The 15,916-nt window shown below is 46.3% G+C and overlaps 1 protein-coding gene across 1 annotated transcript in view; it reads right to left on the reverse strand.

The window, feature by feature from the left end:
* Positions 1–1,346: 1,346 nt before the first annotated feature.
* SLC43A2 (solute carrier family 43 member 2) overlaps positions 1,347–15,916 on the reverse strand; it is a 29,609-nt gene continuing 15,039 nt past the window's right edge. The window contains 10 exon segments of the mRNA XM_005425423.3: positions 1,347–6,347; positions 7,165–7,288; positions 8,945–9,018; positions 9,555–9,687; positions 10,120–10,180; positions 10,183–10,245; positions 13,616–13,759; positions 14,431–14,633; positions 15,034–15,167; positions 15,803–15,895. Coding sequence (XP_005425480.1) covers positions 6,186–6,347; positions 7,165–7,288; positions 8,945–9,018; positions 9,555–9,687; positions 10,120–10,180; positions 10,183–10,245; positions 13,616–13,759; positions 14,431–14,633; positions 15,034–15,167; positions 15,803–15,895 — 1,191 coding nt within the window. The 3' untranslated portion in view covers positions 1,347–6,185.

Here is a 15,916-nt window from a genome sequence, read left to right on the forward strand (position 1 = left end):
CTGACGTTTTAAATTAAAACACCTGGGATTTTGGTGTTTGGGGGTTTTTTTAAGGTTCTTTCATGACGTGTAAACCGCGCGGTGCTGTTTCAGTTTCAAGGCTGGGCTTGCCAGAGCAGTGCCGCAGTCTTCCCAGCGGTGCCGCTGGCAGGGAATTCCTGGCGAGCCCTCAGGTTGTCCTGGATCGACTCATCAACTCATTTTATACTATAGCTGCTTCTGTGGGTTCTCTCAAGAGGTGTAAACTGCATGGTTGTTACTTGTTTCAGCTCGGGACTGGGGTTCCCGAGAAGCCTGCTGGGCTGCCAGGACTCTCCCTTTTGCCACCAGCAGGTTCTCCTTAAATCACAGAATGGCTTCGCTTGGGAGAGACCCCAAAGTCTTGTTCCACCCCCTACCATGGGCAGGGACACCTTCCACTATCGCAGGTTGCTCCAAGCCCTGTCCAACTGGCCTTGGGCATTTCCAGGGATGGGGCAGCCACAGCTTCTCCGGGTACTCTATGCAAGAGCCTCTCCACCCTCACAGAGAAGAATCTCTTCCCCATATCTAACCTAAATTTCCTTTGTTCCAGTCTGAACCCATTCCTCGTTGTCCTATCACTACAGTGCCTGATGAAGGGTCCCTTTCTGGCTCCCCTGTAGCTCCTTCACATACTGGTAGGTGCTGTGTGGTCTCCATACAACCTTCACTTCTCCAGGCTGAACTAACCCAAATTTCCCAGCCTGTCTCAATAAGGGATGTGCTCCAGTATTTTTATCAACTTTGTGGCCCCCCTCTTTTGGGAAGGTGAGGAAGGGAAATGACGAGTGACCAGGGTATTAACGCAAATAGCCAGGGGATAAGTCAGTGCTACAGTCAGACAGGGTGAGTGGCTTCAGGTTATGGGCTTCACCTTGTCACTAGGTCATGATTTATGGCATTTTCAATGATTGTCATTATTGGATTGGAAAAGTAAACCACCACAGATTTAGCATCACCAAGCTAAGGCATGGATAACAGAGACGTGCAGCTTTGCTGTTGACACCTGTGATCCCTTCTGAGGCCACACTGTTCATTTGTCACTGTTTGACAACAGTTCACACTGTATAGCTGAGCTCAATCTCATTCTCAACCTGCCACCTACAGGATTTGGGGTTTTTTCTCAGAGATTAAACTCATTTGGTGAAGAAAAAATTAATTGGCAGTGGCTATTATCTCCTAACCTAGAGAAGAGTCAAAGAAATATTCAACCTGGGTCCTGCCCTTTGGCAGATGCCACTCTATAAAGCATTCAAGGTTTCATAATCTCGTTAGGAAGCAACCAATGCTTTTATTATGTTCACCCTCAGAAGGAAAACTAATGATTAACTTATTATCACTTTATTTTGAGATAGTACTGCAAGAGTGCACATCACCTTACAAACACAGAGAAGATGACACAGGCCTGCCCCGAGGAGTTTACAATTCCACTTTGGCAAACACTACAAAAAAAATTCTGTGGACAGGAAAAGGTGGGAGAGGTAATGCTGGCAGGTTAAAGAGTGGGTTTTCTGAAAGAGGGGATTGTCTCCAGAATAAAAAGCAGGTGACAGAGGGTGAGGCACAAGGAAGTGACAATCAGCAGTAGGATGACAACGTGGAGCACAGGACACCTGGTAAAAACAGATTGCACAGAGACAGGCTGGCAGCACATGGAAGAAAACAAGGACCTGTGGGCTTTATAATTAACATGTAAGATTGCAGCTACATAACACATCATTGTTTCAGCTATTCCAGAGAAGATAACAATGTGAATCAGAAGTGGCCCTTTTTTTTTTAATAAAAAACCCCAAACCAGTCCATTCCCAACAGGAATCTGATGTACTGTAATACTATTTTCCATTATGAGCACTTTACACTTTTAAACTGGGGTGTAGGGAATATCAAAAAGCTCTGCAGATGCAGAAAAAAAAATCAAAGGGGGGAAAAAAAGAGTAGCAAATATGTGTAGTTTAGAGATTTCATTCCTTTTACCCTACAGTATCTGCTTTGAATTTTGTAGCATATTTTCCAAATTCATCAGCCTGTCAAGAGGGAAATCTCCTACTTGAAAACATTTTAGTGATTTATGGACTTAGTTAAAATCTCATTATCCTGCAATTTTCCTTTGCAGACAGAGCATGAAGAGGCCAGGCTTTGCTGTGGGAGTTGAACATTTCAGTTGCTGTAGCAGCATTGCAGTTAAGTTGGTGTCTCAGCAAGATTTGCCCCCTTTTCTTCCCCAGACATCTGTGTCCAGTTTCATCTCAAGGATCCAGATATAGCTTTACTCAGTGACTGTCATAGTGTAAGTGTCCTATTAAGCAGAACAGCACAGATTTTCTCTGCTACTTCTGACATTGTGTCATTGCATTAGTGCTATAAAGGCTGTGTCAACAGGGCTTAGGTTCTGACAGATTAGTGAAAGCAAAAAGCTGTCACCCTCCCTTCCCCACTCTGTGAATTCAATTTTATTTTAATACAAATGCAGATTAAATGCATGTGAGAGGCTGTAGAGCCTGGGAGCAGTGTCTCCAGAAGGTGCAATTGCTTTACACAGCAACACCTTTGACTCTGAGGAACTCACAGATCAGGTTTCTGCTTCCTTACATTTAGCTGGGGTTGCTTCCATGGAGCTCTTTGCCATGGCCACCCTCCTTGCACTTCCCATATGGATCAGGGTAAGGAGGTACAAAGGACACAAAAACCCCTAAGTCCTACAAATTCATAATTTAGGAATTATGAGAGCAGTTCAACACATTGACCTATATTTGAGTTCCACAGATAAATGCATTATTGATGCTAACTGTTGGGACTCTCTACTCTTTGGTAGCCCATTTATTTTTCCCACAAGGTATCTCGTGCACCAGGCATTGTCTTGGTCCTGAAACACTCAGCTGGGAAGCAGCAATGCTGTTTTCCACTCCAATTGTATATAATGTCATTATATACAACTCTATTTCCCTAAGCATCAAAGGATGAGGCAAACTGCCCCTGATCAACCACAGTGACACAACCACCCCAGCTGTGTTTCTGCTGTGCAAGACAATGTTTAGAACAATCTGAAGGCAGAATATTACTTTCCACTGACCCCTCCTGCTGCATGAGGTGCAGCTCTGAAGCAGTTATGCCACAATCAGTAGAGTGTTTGCACATCTTGCATGCAGGTGCAGGTTTTTGATAGATAAATATGAGACTGAAGTTAGTTTGGTTCACAACTGTCAAAATAAATTTCACCCCATTTGATCAGAGCAGTGTTTCACTTTAGCCCAGTGTGTTTTCTCCAGCTTTGGCCAATTCTTACAAGACAGAACATGCAGACAAGTATCTTTCCTTGGCATAACTTTCTTATTTACAGCAACTTAAAATCTCCCTGAGTTAGTGGATGCATCAGACCATTGTTTAACCAGCCTCTTCTTTTTAAAAAATTGATACTTCTGTTCCCCACTACATTCTGCAGCAAAGAATTCCAGTTTGACTTTGCATGGCCCCAGAACATGATCCCGTTTGTCTGTTCAACCCTGAACAGCTAAAAGCTCCCTCTGTACCCACCAGGACATGAGCTCTCCTCACAGCTGACCAGCAGCTTCTGGCATTAAGCACACACATTCACCAGTTCATCAGATGAAACTGGATTTGAAGATATCCCTAATAAAGGGCAGGATCTGGGAATTGCAGTAGGGAGGTAGATGGCAGAAATAAAATTGTGTTCTTTGAAGTATGTGCAGCTAAATTAAAAGGCAGCAGCATCTCCACTAAGACTTCATTAAAATATGCCACTCTCTATTCCACTATTTTGCTGAGACATTTGTAACAGGCATTTAAGTGACATAAGAGTGGAAGAAATCACATTCAATTCTGAAACTGAGGTGGAAGTAATGCTGGCTAGCACACAAAACACCAACTCTGCTTTAGGACACTGAGACTATGGATGGAGGCTCACACACCTGATACTTAATCTGTCATTGTCATGTCACAAGTTTCTCTGAGCAGGAACAGGACTCTTCTCAAAATATTTAGAAGTATTGTAATAAAAAAATGCAGAAATCTGCAGAAAGCCCTCTCGCTGCACCACTGCTGGTGTATCTCTGAACATGTACTTGAAACAATACACGTGACCAGCAAAATTAATCAAAACTCTGCCTTCTTAATTATTGCTCAAAAAAAGATGGAAAGCTCACTAAATCATCAATCACCAAAACACAAAAAGTTCCAGAAGAACACAGTGTTGACAGCAGGCAGTAAAAGCTGCCTTGAAACAAACACATTTAATAAAGGCAACACATTAAAAAAATATCACAGATGTGTAAAACCCTCAAGTGGTGAATCCTTCTGAAAGGACTGACTGAAGACTAGAAGGTACCACGGAGTGCGGAGCAGCAGCGACTGGAGATGGCGCTGCCGGCCCACGGAGCGCTGGCCCCGCCACCAGCCAGGGAGGGACCCGCGGGGCTGCAGCAAAGCTGAAACCCTGCCCGGCCTGAGGTTCTGCCTCCTTCAAACCCCAGCGAAGGAGCTCACACCCAGCTCAGCTTCCAGGTAATCTGTCACAGGAAGGTGGCAGCACGGTCTTGGTTCTTGGACTTTTCCAACCAGGCATAGTTGAATGTCTGAGCCCCTGCCAGGCTTTGCAGTAAAACACCACCACTATTTCTCCGTAATTGTTTTATTTCTGCCCCAACCTTCCCGCAGCCACCAGCTCAGCCCAGTGCAGTCGGTGCTCCTCCTCACACCCCTGCACAGTCCTGCTCCCACTCGGTGCAGTGCTTAACACAGGGCTACAGAGCCTGAGCTACCGACCTCAGCAAGAAGGTTAAGGGCAGAAAAGTCTGCTTTAGACAAGGAAAACCTCTATAAAAATAAGCAGGTTAAAAATTCCCTTTGTATTCCCTCCCTGGTGTGAACAGGCCTGGGGCACCTTTACCCACACGTATTGCTCTGGCAGCAGCTTCACCTTACAATCAATCACCAGGTGCTCTGTCCAGACAGAGCATTAACATTGCAGAAGGCTCCTAGAACAGCCAAAGTGGCAGCATTTTGGTCAGTCACAGGAACCTGGTGTTCAGCAGCTTGGTGACCATTATCATAGCAAGGTAAATCAGCTATGGCTAAAGGAAAAATGACATCACCACATCACCCTGCCATATGTCCACAGGATCCAGTTACCAGACACAAAGGAGTGTTCTGCACTCCTGGTTCTCTTCACCAGCAGGTCAGCTCACAGCATGTGAACACCAAGGTATCTGAAGCCCCAGAACTCAGCTTCAAGAAGCTTCACTTTACTGAACACACATTGCTGCTCCCCTCCTAGGGGCATCTCAGGGGGGAAGGAGAGGCAAAAGGCAACAAAGTCTCAAAGCACTTCATCGGTAAACAAGATCCAATTCTTATCTCAGAGGCTCCAGGACTGCAGACAGTTTAAAACACGTACAGGTGAGTTTGTGAACCGGGAAGAAGAGGAATTCCAGGCCTCCCATGGCTTGGTCTAGGACCAGCAGTCCACTATAGGCTCTTCATTTCAGTGTGGAAGGCAGATCCATTGCTCACAGTCTGTGTCATTTGCAGTAATAAAAGGTTTCGGAGCTGTCAGTGCTAGCAGCCAACATTTAGCAAAACACTGAAGCTGTGCTCATACACATAGGAATAAAAACCCCTTCCCTGCCTCAGAAACAGGGATATGTCTGGAGAGACAGTAAAACCACTGGTTCCAGCTACACATCAAGCAGAAAGACCATTATGAAGCCTTGGAGAGGGAGGACAGTGCAGCTTGCATCCGTGTCAGCCAAGTTTGGGGGAAGAAGGGGAGAAAACAGACTGCAGCGTGTTACCTTTGCAAACTCAAATTATGGTCTGTCTTCCCTCTTCCCCCATCCCTCTATTCCTTCTCTCCCCAGTTTCCCATGCAAACTCTCTGCTGCTGGAGAGTGTGATCAGGGGATAATTTAAGACACAATAGCTGTGTGGCCTTTATAAAAAGGAAAAGTGTCCCATGTTTTGGAATAAGGAGTGGGAAGTCTCCTCCTGCCATATATCTGAGGAAATCTCAGTCATGATGTCCAGCCCTCACTCCAGTGATGAGCAAAGACTGGCAGAGCCAGGGGAGAAAAGTCCTGGCTTACACCACAGGTAGAACCCACAGATGTGGTAGGAACTTGTACAGGGGAGGTTGTACATGAAGCACCAGTTTAAACAAAGGCTTCCTCAGTGGGAGTGCCATTGATTTTGAAGAAAAGTTTGGCATCTTCCATCTTCTGCTTTTTTTCTCTCTCTAGCCTGCGCCTGTAGCAGACCAGGTAGATTGGGAGGCAGAAACCCAGGAGGCTCAGGCCAAGCAAGCCAACATTCACCTGCAGGAGGAAAGCAAACCAAAACTAGGCTGGTTAGGAGAACACAACAACCCAGTCACGCATGCAGCAGTGTCAGAGCCCAGCCCACATCACCAGCTGTGGGCAAAGCAGGAGACGCCCTGCTCCCTGTGCTGGCAACATCCTCCACTGTTCTCATCCTTAGAGAACCTTGTGTGTACAAGCTAAACAAGCTAAATGCTGCAAGAGTTTGTCACTCTGGATTATGGCTGTGGGAGTCTTGTTCCACAGAACAGGCAAGGGCTGGTGGAGCTGCAGGTGTTTCACACCAAGCTTGCTCATTGAAGAGCAACAGGCATGGGCACATGTAGCCTAGAGACCAGAATTCTCCTCAGTATCACCCATGTCACGATTTTATTGAGCTGCCCAGACTCTCAGCAAGACGCCACATCAGCCCTGCCCTCAACAGCCATTTGGCTTTTTGGACATTAGCATCAGCAATGCAAAATTTACTAGCAATTGGAGCTTGTAGCTCTCAAGCATCACAATGTTTTTCCTCAATTTTGAGGTCTGCTCACACTCACCCATTTTAACCCGACAGATTCTGACTCACCACACAAAGTGTTAGTGGAAAGCATTCCCTTCCTCCCTTTCCATTCACCATAAGGGTTACTGGCTTCCCTGCCCAGGGACTCATTACTCACACAGGGAAAGGTCTGGACAGCACCAAGGTAACAGCGGACTGAGGGACATGTAAAATTACAGCTGTTTTTAACCTTGGTCCATGCACAGGAGTCCTTAAATGAGCCAAAAATCATCTTAACCCCCAAGCTTTCAGATCAAAATGAGAAGAACTTGCCCAGAGGGGGTCTCCTTTCAAAGGTCCTGTCAGTGCCATGAAGAGAGGCTGCTGCAGGAGGGCAAAGAGGGCACTGATCAACGACTGCAGCCCTGTCAAGCTGCCAAACTGAGTCGAGGGGTATCTGTCAACAAAGAAAGCAACAGCATTATTATGTGTCACCTTGACTTCATACCACCCAGGTCAGATTACATTCCCAGTCCAGTAACAACAAAGACCAACGTGAGAGCACAGTCCCAAGACAGGCATAATGTGCAGACCTCCCTCCTGCACTGGGTAACTGCCCCTTTTTACAGGGTATTTACAAACACCCTGTGGTGTCACACAGCTCCTGAGAGCAGAATGGAACTGCTGCCAAGGCTGGAGCCTTCTTATTCAGATTATTCTCACCCTGAGTCTCAGACTTTAGCAATATCAGATCCAGCACTTGTTTTGTTTTGCAGCTCTACTGTGGGCAAGTGGAAGTGCTTATACAGCTCCTGTTTCTATTGCACAGGGAGCAGAGTGTGGATATTTACAAGTTAAAAGCAGGGCTTTATCCAGATGACAACACCAGTGCCTGAGCAATCATTTTCATCTGGTCATAACAATTTGCTCCCTTTGGATGTGAGTGAAACCTGCACAACAGGTTAGTGTTTTCCTTTTTAGAGAACAAGTCTGATCCTATGTCAAACTAAACAACACTGTTGACTGGCAAGTGCTGGTATCAGATAATATTAATGGAAAAATAAATTTCAGGAATCTTCTAACATCTTTCTCTTTCCATGACTGAGCAGTAATTAAAAACAGTCAGGTTAAACTAAACTTGGAAAGAAAGAAGCAAATCAAACCTTCAAATATTCAAAAAGCCATATTCAAAGCAAAAATACCTCAACTCCAGGAAGTTCCAGAGTTGCAATGGTCAAATAGGATTAGTTTACAAGTAAGGTGATACTTACTGCAACATATATCTATTTACCTTGCCCAAGACAGAAATATTTTGCTTCTGGCTGCCAGGGAACCAAAAGTTTGTACATTTCTGAAGCAGAGTCTTAGATGTGTTCTCTAGTCTGGATTCCCCAGACACAGGGATCTAAACCTTTGCCAGAAACAGTCTGTGGAGTCTCCATCCAGGGAGATATTCAAACAAAACCAGTTGCACTCCTGGACCACCTGCACTACCTGACCTTGGTCTTGAGAGGTCCCTTCCCACCTCAACAAATCTCTGATCCCCTGAAAGAGAACAGCTCCTCTTTGTTCCTCTGTCCTACCTCTCAGCACTGAGGGACAGATCTGTTTTCAAGGCCAAAAACATTGCTTAATGAGGAAGAGAATATTTAGATTCAGCTATTGATAACTTGCAAAGTTGGAAACAGGATGGGTGATCTGTCCTGGGAAAGGGAGGAGGCATCACTAATGGTATCTTGAGCAATGTTTTACCAATGTCAACTTCAGAGGAGAGCAGCAGCGATGTTTTTAGTCATGTTAATGTTTTACCTGGGCACATGCACACATGTGCTCATGGCAAGACAAAAAAAGCCTTGAGTTTTTACTATATAACCTGTGTGTCAATAGTTGAGCCTCACACATAACTGATCCTGGCTCTGTTGCTAAACAAGGAAAGCACTGGGATTTCAGTCCAGCTGTTGTCATGTCTAGAGGTGACTGAGGAAACAAGTTGCATCATTTTTCTCCTCTGACCATGAAGACCTCATTCCTGATCTCCCTCTCCCCTGGACAGCCCATCATCCCAAACCAGTTTATCTGGCCAGCCACATCTTATGGGGAACCAGAGACTTACACAGCTGCATAGAGGCCTCCCACAGCTGAGTGGATGAATCCTCTCACAATTGTGTGCAAAATGAAGGACAGAATCTGAAAAAAGAAGCAGAAAAATGTCACATCCTAGACACCCACTCAAGGTGTGCCAGAACCCAACACCATTCCTAAAAGCTGCTCTTTTCAGGTAGGATTGGGAAACCCAGACCCAAAACCTGAAATATCAGCACGAGGGAAGAAATTTGCACTTGTCTCCAGGCACTGCTTTTCCTTACTCTGCACACACACAAGACCTCTCTCATTTGTAGGTGGCACTGCTGCAAGGACATGTCCCCAGCAACCCCTGGCCAGGATCACAATGCTTTTCCATGGCCACCAATTTAGTTAATTTTCCACAAGTTATTGCAGACAACACGCAAGTATGAGCAAACTGCTTTTACTTGCTCCTAGGCAAACTGATGTTTGCCTACATCATCAAGGTGTGTTTAAGTGTAGCATAAAATCACTAAACTCCTCTGCCAAAAATAGGTGGTGCCACAGAATAAATATTTTAACAGGTTTATAATCCCACAGGTACCATTGGGCACAGCATTTGACGCAGGAATAAGCTGCTGTACACATCACCTACTCACCTGCAAGGGTAGATTAGGAATAAGACAGGTGATTCCAAATCCAACCAGCAGGAAGTTGGTGAATACAAAGGCATTGGTGGAGTTGGTGATTTTCTGGATCTGACGGTCACGCTTTTTCTTTTTCTTGTCACCTCTGGAAGGACAGCAAAACCTGGGTTACAAACACTCCCAGCAGCTGCTGGGACTCAGCAAGATTCTCTACACATCACATCAACTATCTACACCAGTTTGGTTACAGATCTGCCTATGGAGGTGCTGGGATCTCCACCAGTGGAAGCTGAGGAACATCTGGGTAATAATTTCAGTGCTGTTACTCTTACTCTTAGGCTAGGAGGGAAGTCTGAGCCTCTCCTGCTACAACTTAAATTTGCTCTTCTCGACTGATCTTAGTGGACATGGAAGATAGTCTGCTCCTTTCCTCTGCAATTATCAAGTCTTCCTTCAGGCTTTCTTTTCTATACTGAAGAGCCAATATTCTTTTCAGTCTTTGATCCCACAACACACAAGGCAGAGCAGAGGGGGCCTGCCAGGTGCCTGCATGTCCCGTGTGGGGCACACTACGCACTGCTCAGCGTTGCTCTCCTCATTCTCTTCTGAGCCATCATCACACTCTTTCATTCTCCAGTGATCACAGGCGCTGTCAGCAGGCACAGCAGCTGCAGGACCCCAAAAATGGAAGTGTAGAAAGCCACTGCAGGGAAAAAAAAAAATTATTAAAAATAGTTTTCAGTCCAAGCAATAGGAAAAAAATATGAAAAATGCCTTCCCATTATCACTTCTCTTATCAGTCATTCATCAACCTTCCATATATCAGAATAGACATGCTGAGCACACTTCTTTCAGCCATTCTTATCCTGCACTGGAATTCTCTGGGCAGCAGCAGGTAGGGCTCCAAAAATGGGGACACAGCACCCACTCAGTGTCAGTGAGGTTTATTCTGGGCAGGACCAGCAGGAAAAATTTTTATAAGCTTTGTGTGCTGCACAGCCAGGCCTGCTTTAGTCATCTCCTCTCCTGCCTTGCTGGGAGCTGCAGCTTCTCCAGCTGGGATGCTCCAGTGAGGACAATCAGGCTGGGAAGGTGAGGACTAACCCAGTTTGTGCTGAATGGACAAATTTGGAAGAAAGGGGAGAGGAGATTATCATCTAAAAATAACAGCATTTGTGAGCAATTGTTACAAAGCTCAAAGTGATGAAAATTTCGTGCTAAGGATGAGAGAAGTGTCTCCGTGGCTTGCTAAGGGAAAGCTGATGCCAGCAGACTCAGAAGAAATTGTCCCCTCCTGTCACTGAGCAGTTCCCCCACCCTGCAAGGCTTTTTTCCACTTCCTCTCAGCAGCCCACGTGGTGACTGAGGCACCACACAGAAGGGCTGGTGAGTCACGGTGTACCACAGCTCCAAAATAAGGATGTAGCTCTGAAACTGCCCATCTCAGCACACAGAGCACAAGTTACAGCCCTGTAAGCAAAGCAGCTGACATTTTCATTTGTCCCTCCCGTTTTTAAGTCCAGCCAAAGCAGTACAGCCAGGATTTCCACCAAAATCCACTTGGTAATGGAGAGAAAGTTTCCAACAAGCCTCTCTCTCCTAAACAGTTGCAGCAAACCCCAGCAGGGCTGCTCTCTGTGCCCAAGCATGGCACCTGGTGATCTTTTCCTGGCTCCAGCTGCTGGCAAAGGAGCTGAGAGGAACTTCCAACCTCCAAACTCACATTCATGGCCCCGTTCCTCCCACAAAGACAAGCCCTGAAGTGACCCCACATCCCCTCTCATTATAGCAACTGCTGCAGCCAAGAGAAACAGGTGGCATCACTCTCTGTGAGCACTGCAGGAGCTGATTTACTGGTGGCTGGTTATTTTTTAATAGAGGGTAAGAAGCAAGCCACGCTGTCATGTTTTGCCTCTTTATGCTGCCCTGAACACTTAATCTTAGGCTCTAAACAGCAAGGGCAGAGGGCAGCTTGAATTAAGGAGTGAAATTTATGGGGTCAGCAAGGGAAGGGGAGGAAACACAGTAGCTGCTACAAAACAAGGCCCCCTCAGCTTATCTGTCATCTTAAAAAACATTCTTTCCCAAGGAGAAAAAGCAGTAATACCTAACAAAGGAAGCACACATGGGCACAAGCCTTTACATTCCCTGTTTTAGATGCTTTTGACTCAAAACTGCCCTGAGCAAGCACCTCACACTGTTGAGTTTTCCAGCCCCAGGTCTCTCAGTATGACCACATTTGAGAGCAAGGTGACAATTTATGAAAGATACAGACAAATTTCAGGTTCTGGGCATAACAGGTCTCCTCTCCCCTGCCTTCCTACAACACAGTTATTTACAGAATGAACCCTCAAAGCTTTTTCCTCATCTTTTGGGGTTTTTCAGCAGATAAGTAGCCACAAGCTGACTGCTCTCTCCACCTTTAGGTTTCCTGACAGGTCCAAGTCACCAAAACCTGCACAGAAAGAACTTTCAAGGACACTGTGCCTCACTGCAATTAAAGACTTCACTACTGATCTGCATGATTTCCCCCACATCCTTCTCTCCTGTTGTAATCCCAGGAATATTTAACTTTTGACTACAACACTTGCAGGGTTTGACCCAGCTCTCCTCTCCCCTCCCTCAGCGCTCCCAAGGGCAGCTGCAGGTGGAGGGAGCTCTCTGAGCAAACCCCACCCAGGAGAACAAACACAGGAATCAGGAGGAATGTGAGGGAGCAGCATCCCATCCCCTCCTGGTGCACACACAGATTGCATTTCTGGAGAGCTGCACGTGCCTTGGAGCTGCTCTTGCAGCAGAGCCTGACACTGCTGAGACCAGACAATGCCACTGTTTTGCTGATGCCATGGAAACACCAAGACAGAGGCTGCACTGCAATGAGCCCAGGCTACATTCAGGGGGGAGGAAGGGAAAAAATAGGAAGAAATCTTAAAGGTGGCACAGAAAAATTGCAGCATGCTCAAGGGGCACAATCCCTGTTTTAGCAAGGAGTTTGATCTAAGCAGAATTGGCAGCTTATCTAGTCAATGTTAATTCTGAAATTCCAAAGAGAGAAGGAGAAGGATAGAAATTGAAATTAAATTAGTACAGCAAGTTAGGGTAAAAATAAAATAATAATTTTTTTAAAAAGCAGTGTCAGAGTTACAAGGTAAGCAGAAAAGGAAGCAGTGTTGGGAAAGGTAGGCAGTGTGAAGTTTGTCCTGTTTTGCTGTTTAATGTCTAAGCTGGCTCCTGAGCCAGAAGATAAAGAGCTGAATGCTGCAGGCTGTCAGAGGCTCAAGAAACAAAGCAATTCAGGGAATGCCAGGGCACTTGGAGTTTCCTGAGTTTCCTTCCCTCCCCCAGAGCTCACTCCTGTTTTCAGAGGAGTGCCTCTTGATTTATCAGCTTCATGCAATCCAGATTTAACAAGTTCAAACTGGATCTTACTACAAAGGACAAAAACAAAGTTAAAAAAAAAGACTAAGTCCTGTTTTGCAATCCTGGGTATTTTTGACAGTAAACTAATGTACTCTTTCCTGTTTGCTCCATGAACTTCATCAGAACTATAAATGCAGGGAGTCCAGCCCAGGGAGCAGCCCTGAGCCTCCCCAGCACCCACCAAGCTGCACAAAAACCCAGCTCTGACTTCACTTCTCCCCCCTGGGTGCTGGGCTGAGGCACTGAGTCCAAGCATTACTCATGAGAGTCAGCTGCTCTGCATTCTCTGCTTGCTTGGGATAACTTAAGCAAATACCTGATGAAATAGGTTTTCCAGTTAAAATAAAAATTAGCAGTCCACCCCCAGGGGTTACTTGCAAGAGCATACGTGGGGAAATAACGTGGGGCAATATCTGAACAGACACAGGGTTAAAATTAGCTTGACATTCAAGCACCTACCTCACTGCCCCTCTGTGCTGGGCTGGTTCCAGCCCTTCCCTGGACCCTCCCAGCAGCTGTCAGTGCTCTTGGACACCATGGATTGCCCTGCATGGAGCATCTGCTGAGGAATCAGCTGCTCTGCCTTCACTCACCAAGTCTGGGTCAGCTCCCAGCCCCAAGGATGCAGTAAAAGTCTTCAGAGGTTCCCCTACCTTGACTTTCATCTCCAGACAGAAACTCCAGGATGGTGTTCATGGCCCCCATGTAGAAGATGAGCCTCAGCTGAGTGACACACATGGTGATGAGGCTGAGCAGCAGGATGGGACTGAAGACACTCTTCATGAAGGAGGGAGTAGCTGCAGAAGGAGTAACAGAGCCTCTGAAGAAGGCAGCACACCCTGGCAAACATTCACAGTTTTGCCTCTGGCCTAGTAGGGTCTCTCCTGGCCAGAAGTGCCAGTGGCAGCCCCAAGGAGTTCACCTGGTGCCTCACAAACTCCCACCATCAGCAGCTGCAGATGCTGGAGTTTGGTTACCAGTGACTGGGGCAAGGCAGCAGGAAAGGAGGCTGCCCTGATTTGGTGGATTAGGACAAAAACAAGCCTCCAACCATTTGCTTTCACCATCAAGGCCAGGCTGGATGGGGCTTTGAGCAACAGGCTCTGGTGGAAGGGGTGGAATTAAATGATCTTTAAGGTCCCTTCCAGGTCAAACCATTCCATGATGCCCCAGAGTAAAGAAGGCTTGGTCATGGTGGCAACAATCCACCCAAGAGCCAGCAGTGACCAGCTGCCCTGTCCCCCTGCAGCCACAGCAGCTCCCATGTGCTGTCCCCACCAGTGGCTGCACCATTTGTGTTCAGGGAAAGACAGAAGGACAGGATTCCTTACATAACTCCAGTCCTGGTGGCTGGCACGAGGCCCTGGCAACACCTGGATCACGTTTTGCTCCTTTGCAAACAGGTCTGGAGCAGAGCAGGGAGGCCAACAGGCCTGTGCCAGCACCCTGGGGCACCCCAGAACCACACCTGCACTGTCAGGCTGGCACTTCACTTCCAGGTCCACTGTAGACAGACAGAGCTTGTTGTTCTCCTGCAGAGCTGCTGGCTCCTTGGGGCCCTTCATGGAGCTCCCCACGCTGAGACGGCGCCCCACGGTCGTCACTTGCTTGTAGAACTGCTTCCCAGTGATTTTGTGGTCAAATCCCAGCCAGCTGAACTTTATTTTCACCCTGTTGGGTTGCAAAGAGCGTAAGAGCTGGGTGAGGAGTCAGAGGCAGCAACGTTGCAGGAGTCAGAAAGGCTATTTGTGGATTTAAGGCACTGGTTTCCATTACAGACCCACAAATGGTTTTGATCTAGAGCACACTGAGATACTTTCCCTGGGCCAACTTGGCATAAATCAATATAGAAATACTTATGACCAGGAACAGATCATTTTCCCTTCGTAATTCCCACAGTTTGGAAAGTTCTGCTTTGCACAGGTAACCCATGCTAGTGGCAGGCAGAAATCCTCAGCCTAAGAGGTGGCAGCAATAAACAACATGCAAGGGGTTCCCTGTCTACTCCTCTAAATTCTTTGTGCCAGCTTTTCCTAGAGGATTAGGAATGGGATTAGCCCTGGAGACTTACGAGTAGTCCATGTCTTCTGGTCCTGGGAAAGGCTCCAGGGGCCAGTTGAAGAAGCAGTTGAGGAAAACGAGTCCTGCACAGCTTGCCCAGACAAGCAGGATAAGGATGAAGGAGACCCCAAAGTCATAGATAACCTGGGAATCACAAGGGAATATGGGTTTGGCTACAGGAGCACAAAGATGCTTCAATATTCTTGGAATGAGGTCTGAGAGAAACAGGGAAAGAACATCATTATACACTTAAAATGGGTTGAACTCAAGTGGTAACAAAACAATTTTGTGACAAAGAGTTTCCTGGAAAAGCTGAGGTCTGAGCTGGGACCTTTATATCAGTGAGATGTGCCCAGGTAATCTGTGGTTCAGAACAAGGTGATCTATCCAGGCAGTCCAGGTGACCATCTTGTGTCCCTTCAGTGATAAATTATGTTCAAAGCCAACCATTGGTGACCATCACACAGATAAAATATACATGTGTATTAAATATATATATATAGACACAAGTTAGAGATTAACAAAGCAATCTTTTCTAAAAAAAAAAACAAACTTCAGTTTTTCACTTCTACTTAGCACTTCTAAAGTTTTCTATCTGCTGCATTCTTGAGGCAGTCACTTGGGAAGTCTCTAATACAGACAGGAACTGAATCTTGCAAATGCACATCCCTAAAAAGGACCTTTAGCAAATAGCCCCTCTTTCTTTCCACTTTATTGCTAAACAGGGCAAGACACCAGCACAACACCACCAGTCACAAGCCTTGATCCCACAGCCTCACCTTGATTCCTGGGAAAGTCACAGCAGAGGAAGCATAGGAGCCAATCATCAGAGCAATGAACGTGGAACGAAGGTCCCCAAACATGTTGGGCAGCTGGGGAGAGAGAGGAACATC

The sequence above is a fragment of the Geospiza fortis genome, unplaced genomic scaffold (assembly GCF_000277835.1).
Source record: "Geospiza fortis unplaced genomic scaffold, GeoFor_1.0 scaffold425, whole genome shotgun sequence".
Taxonomy (NCBI): domain Eukaryota; kingdom Metazoa; phylum Chordata; class Aves; order Passeriformes; family Thraupidae; genus Geospiza; species Geospiza fortis.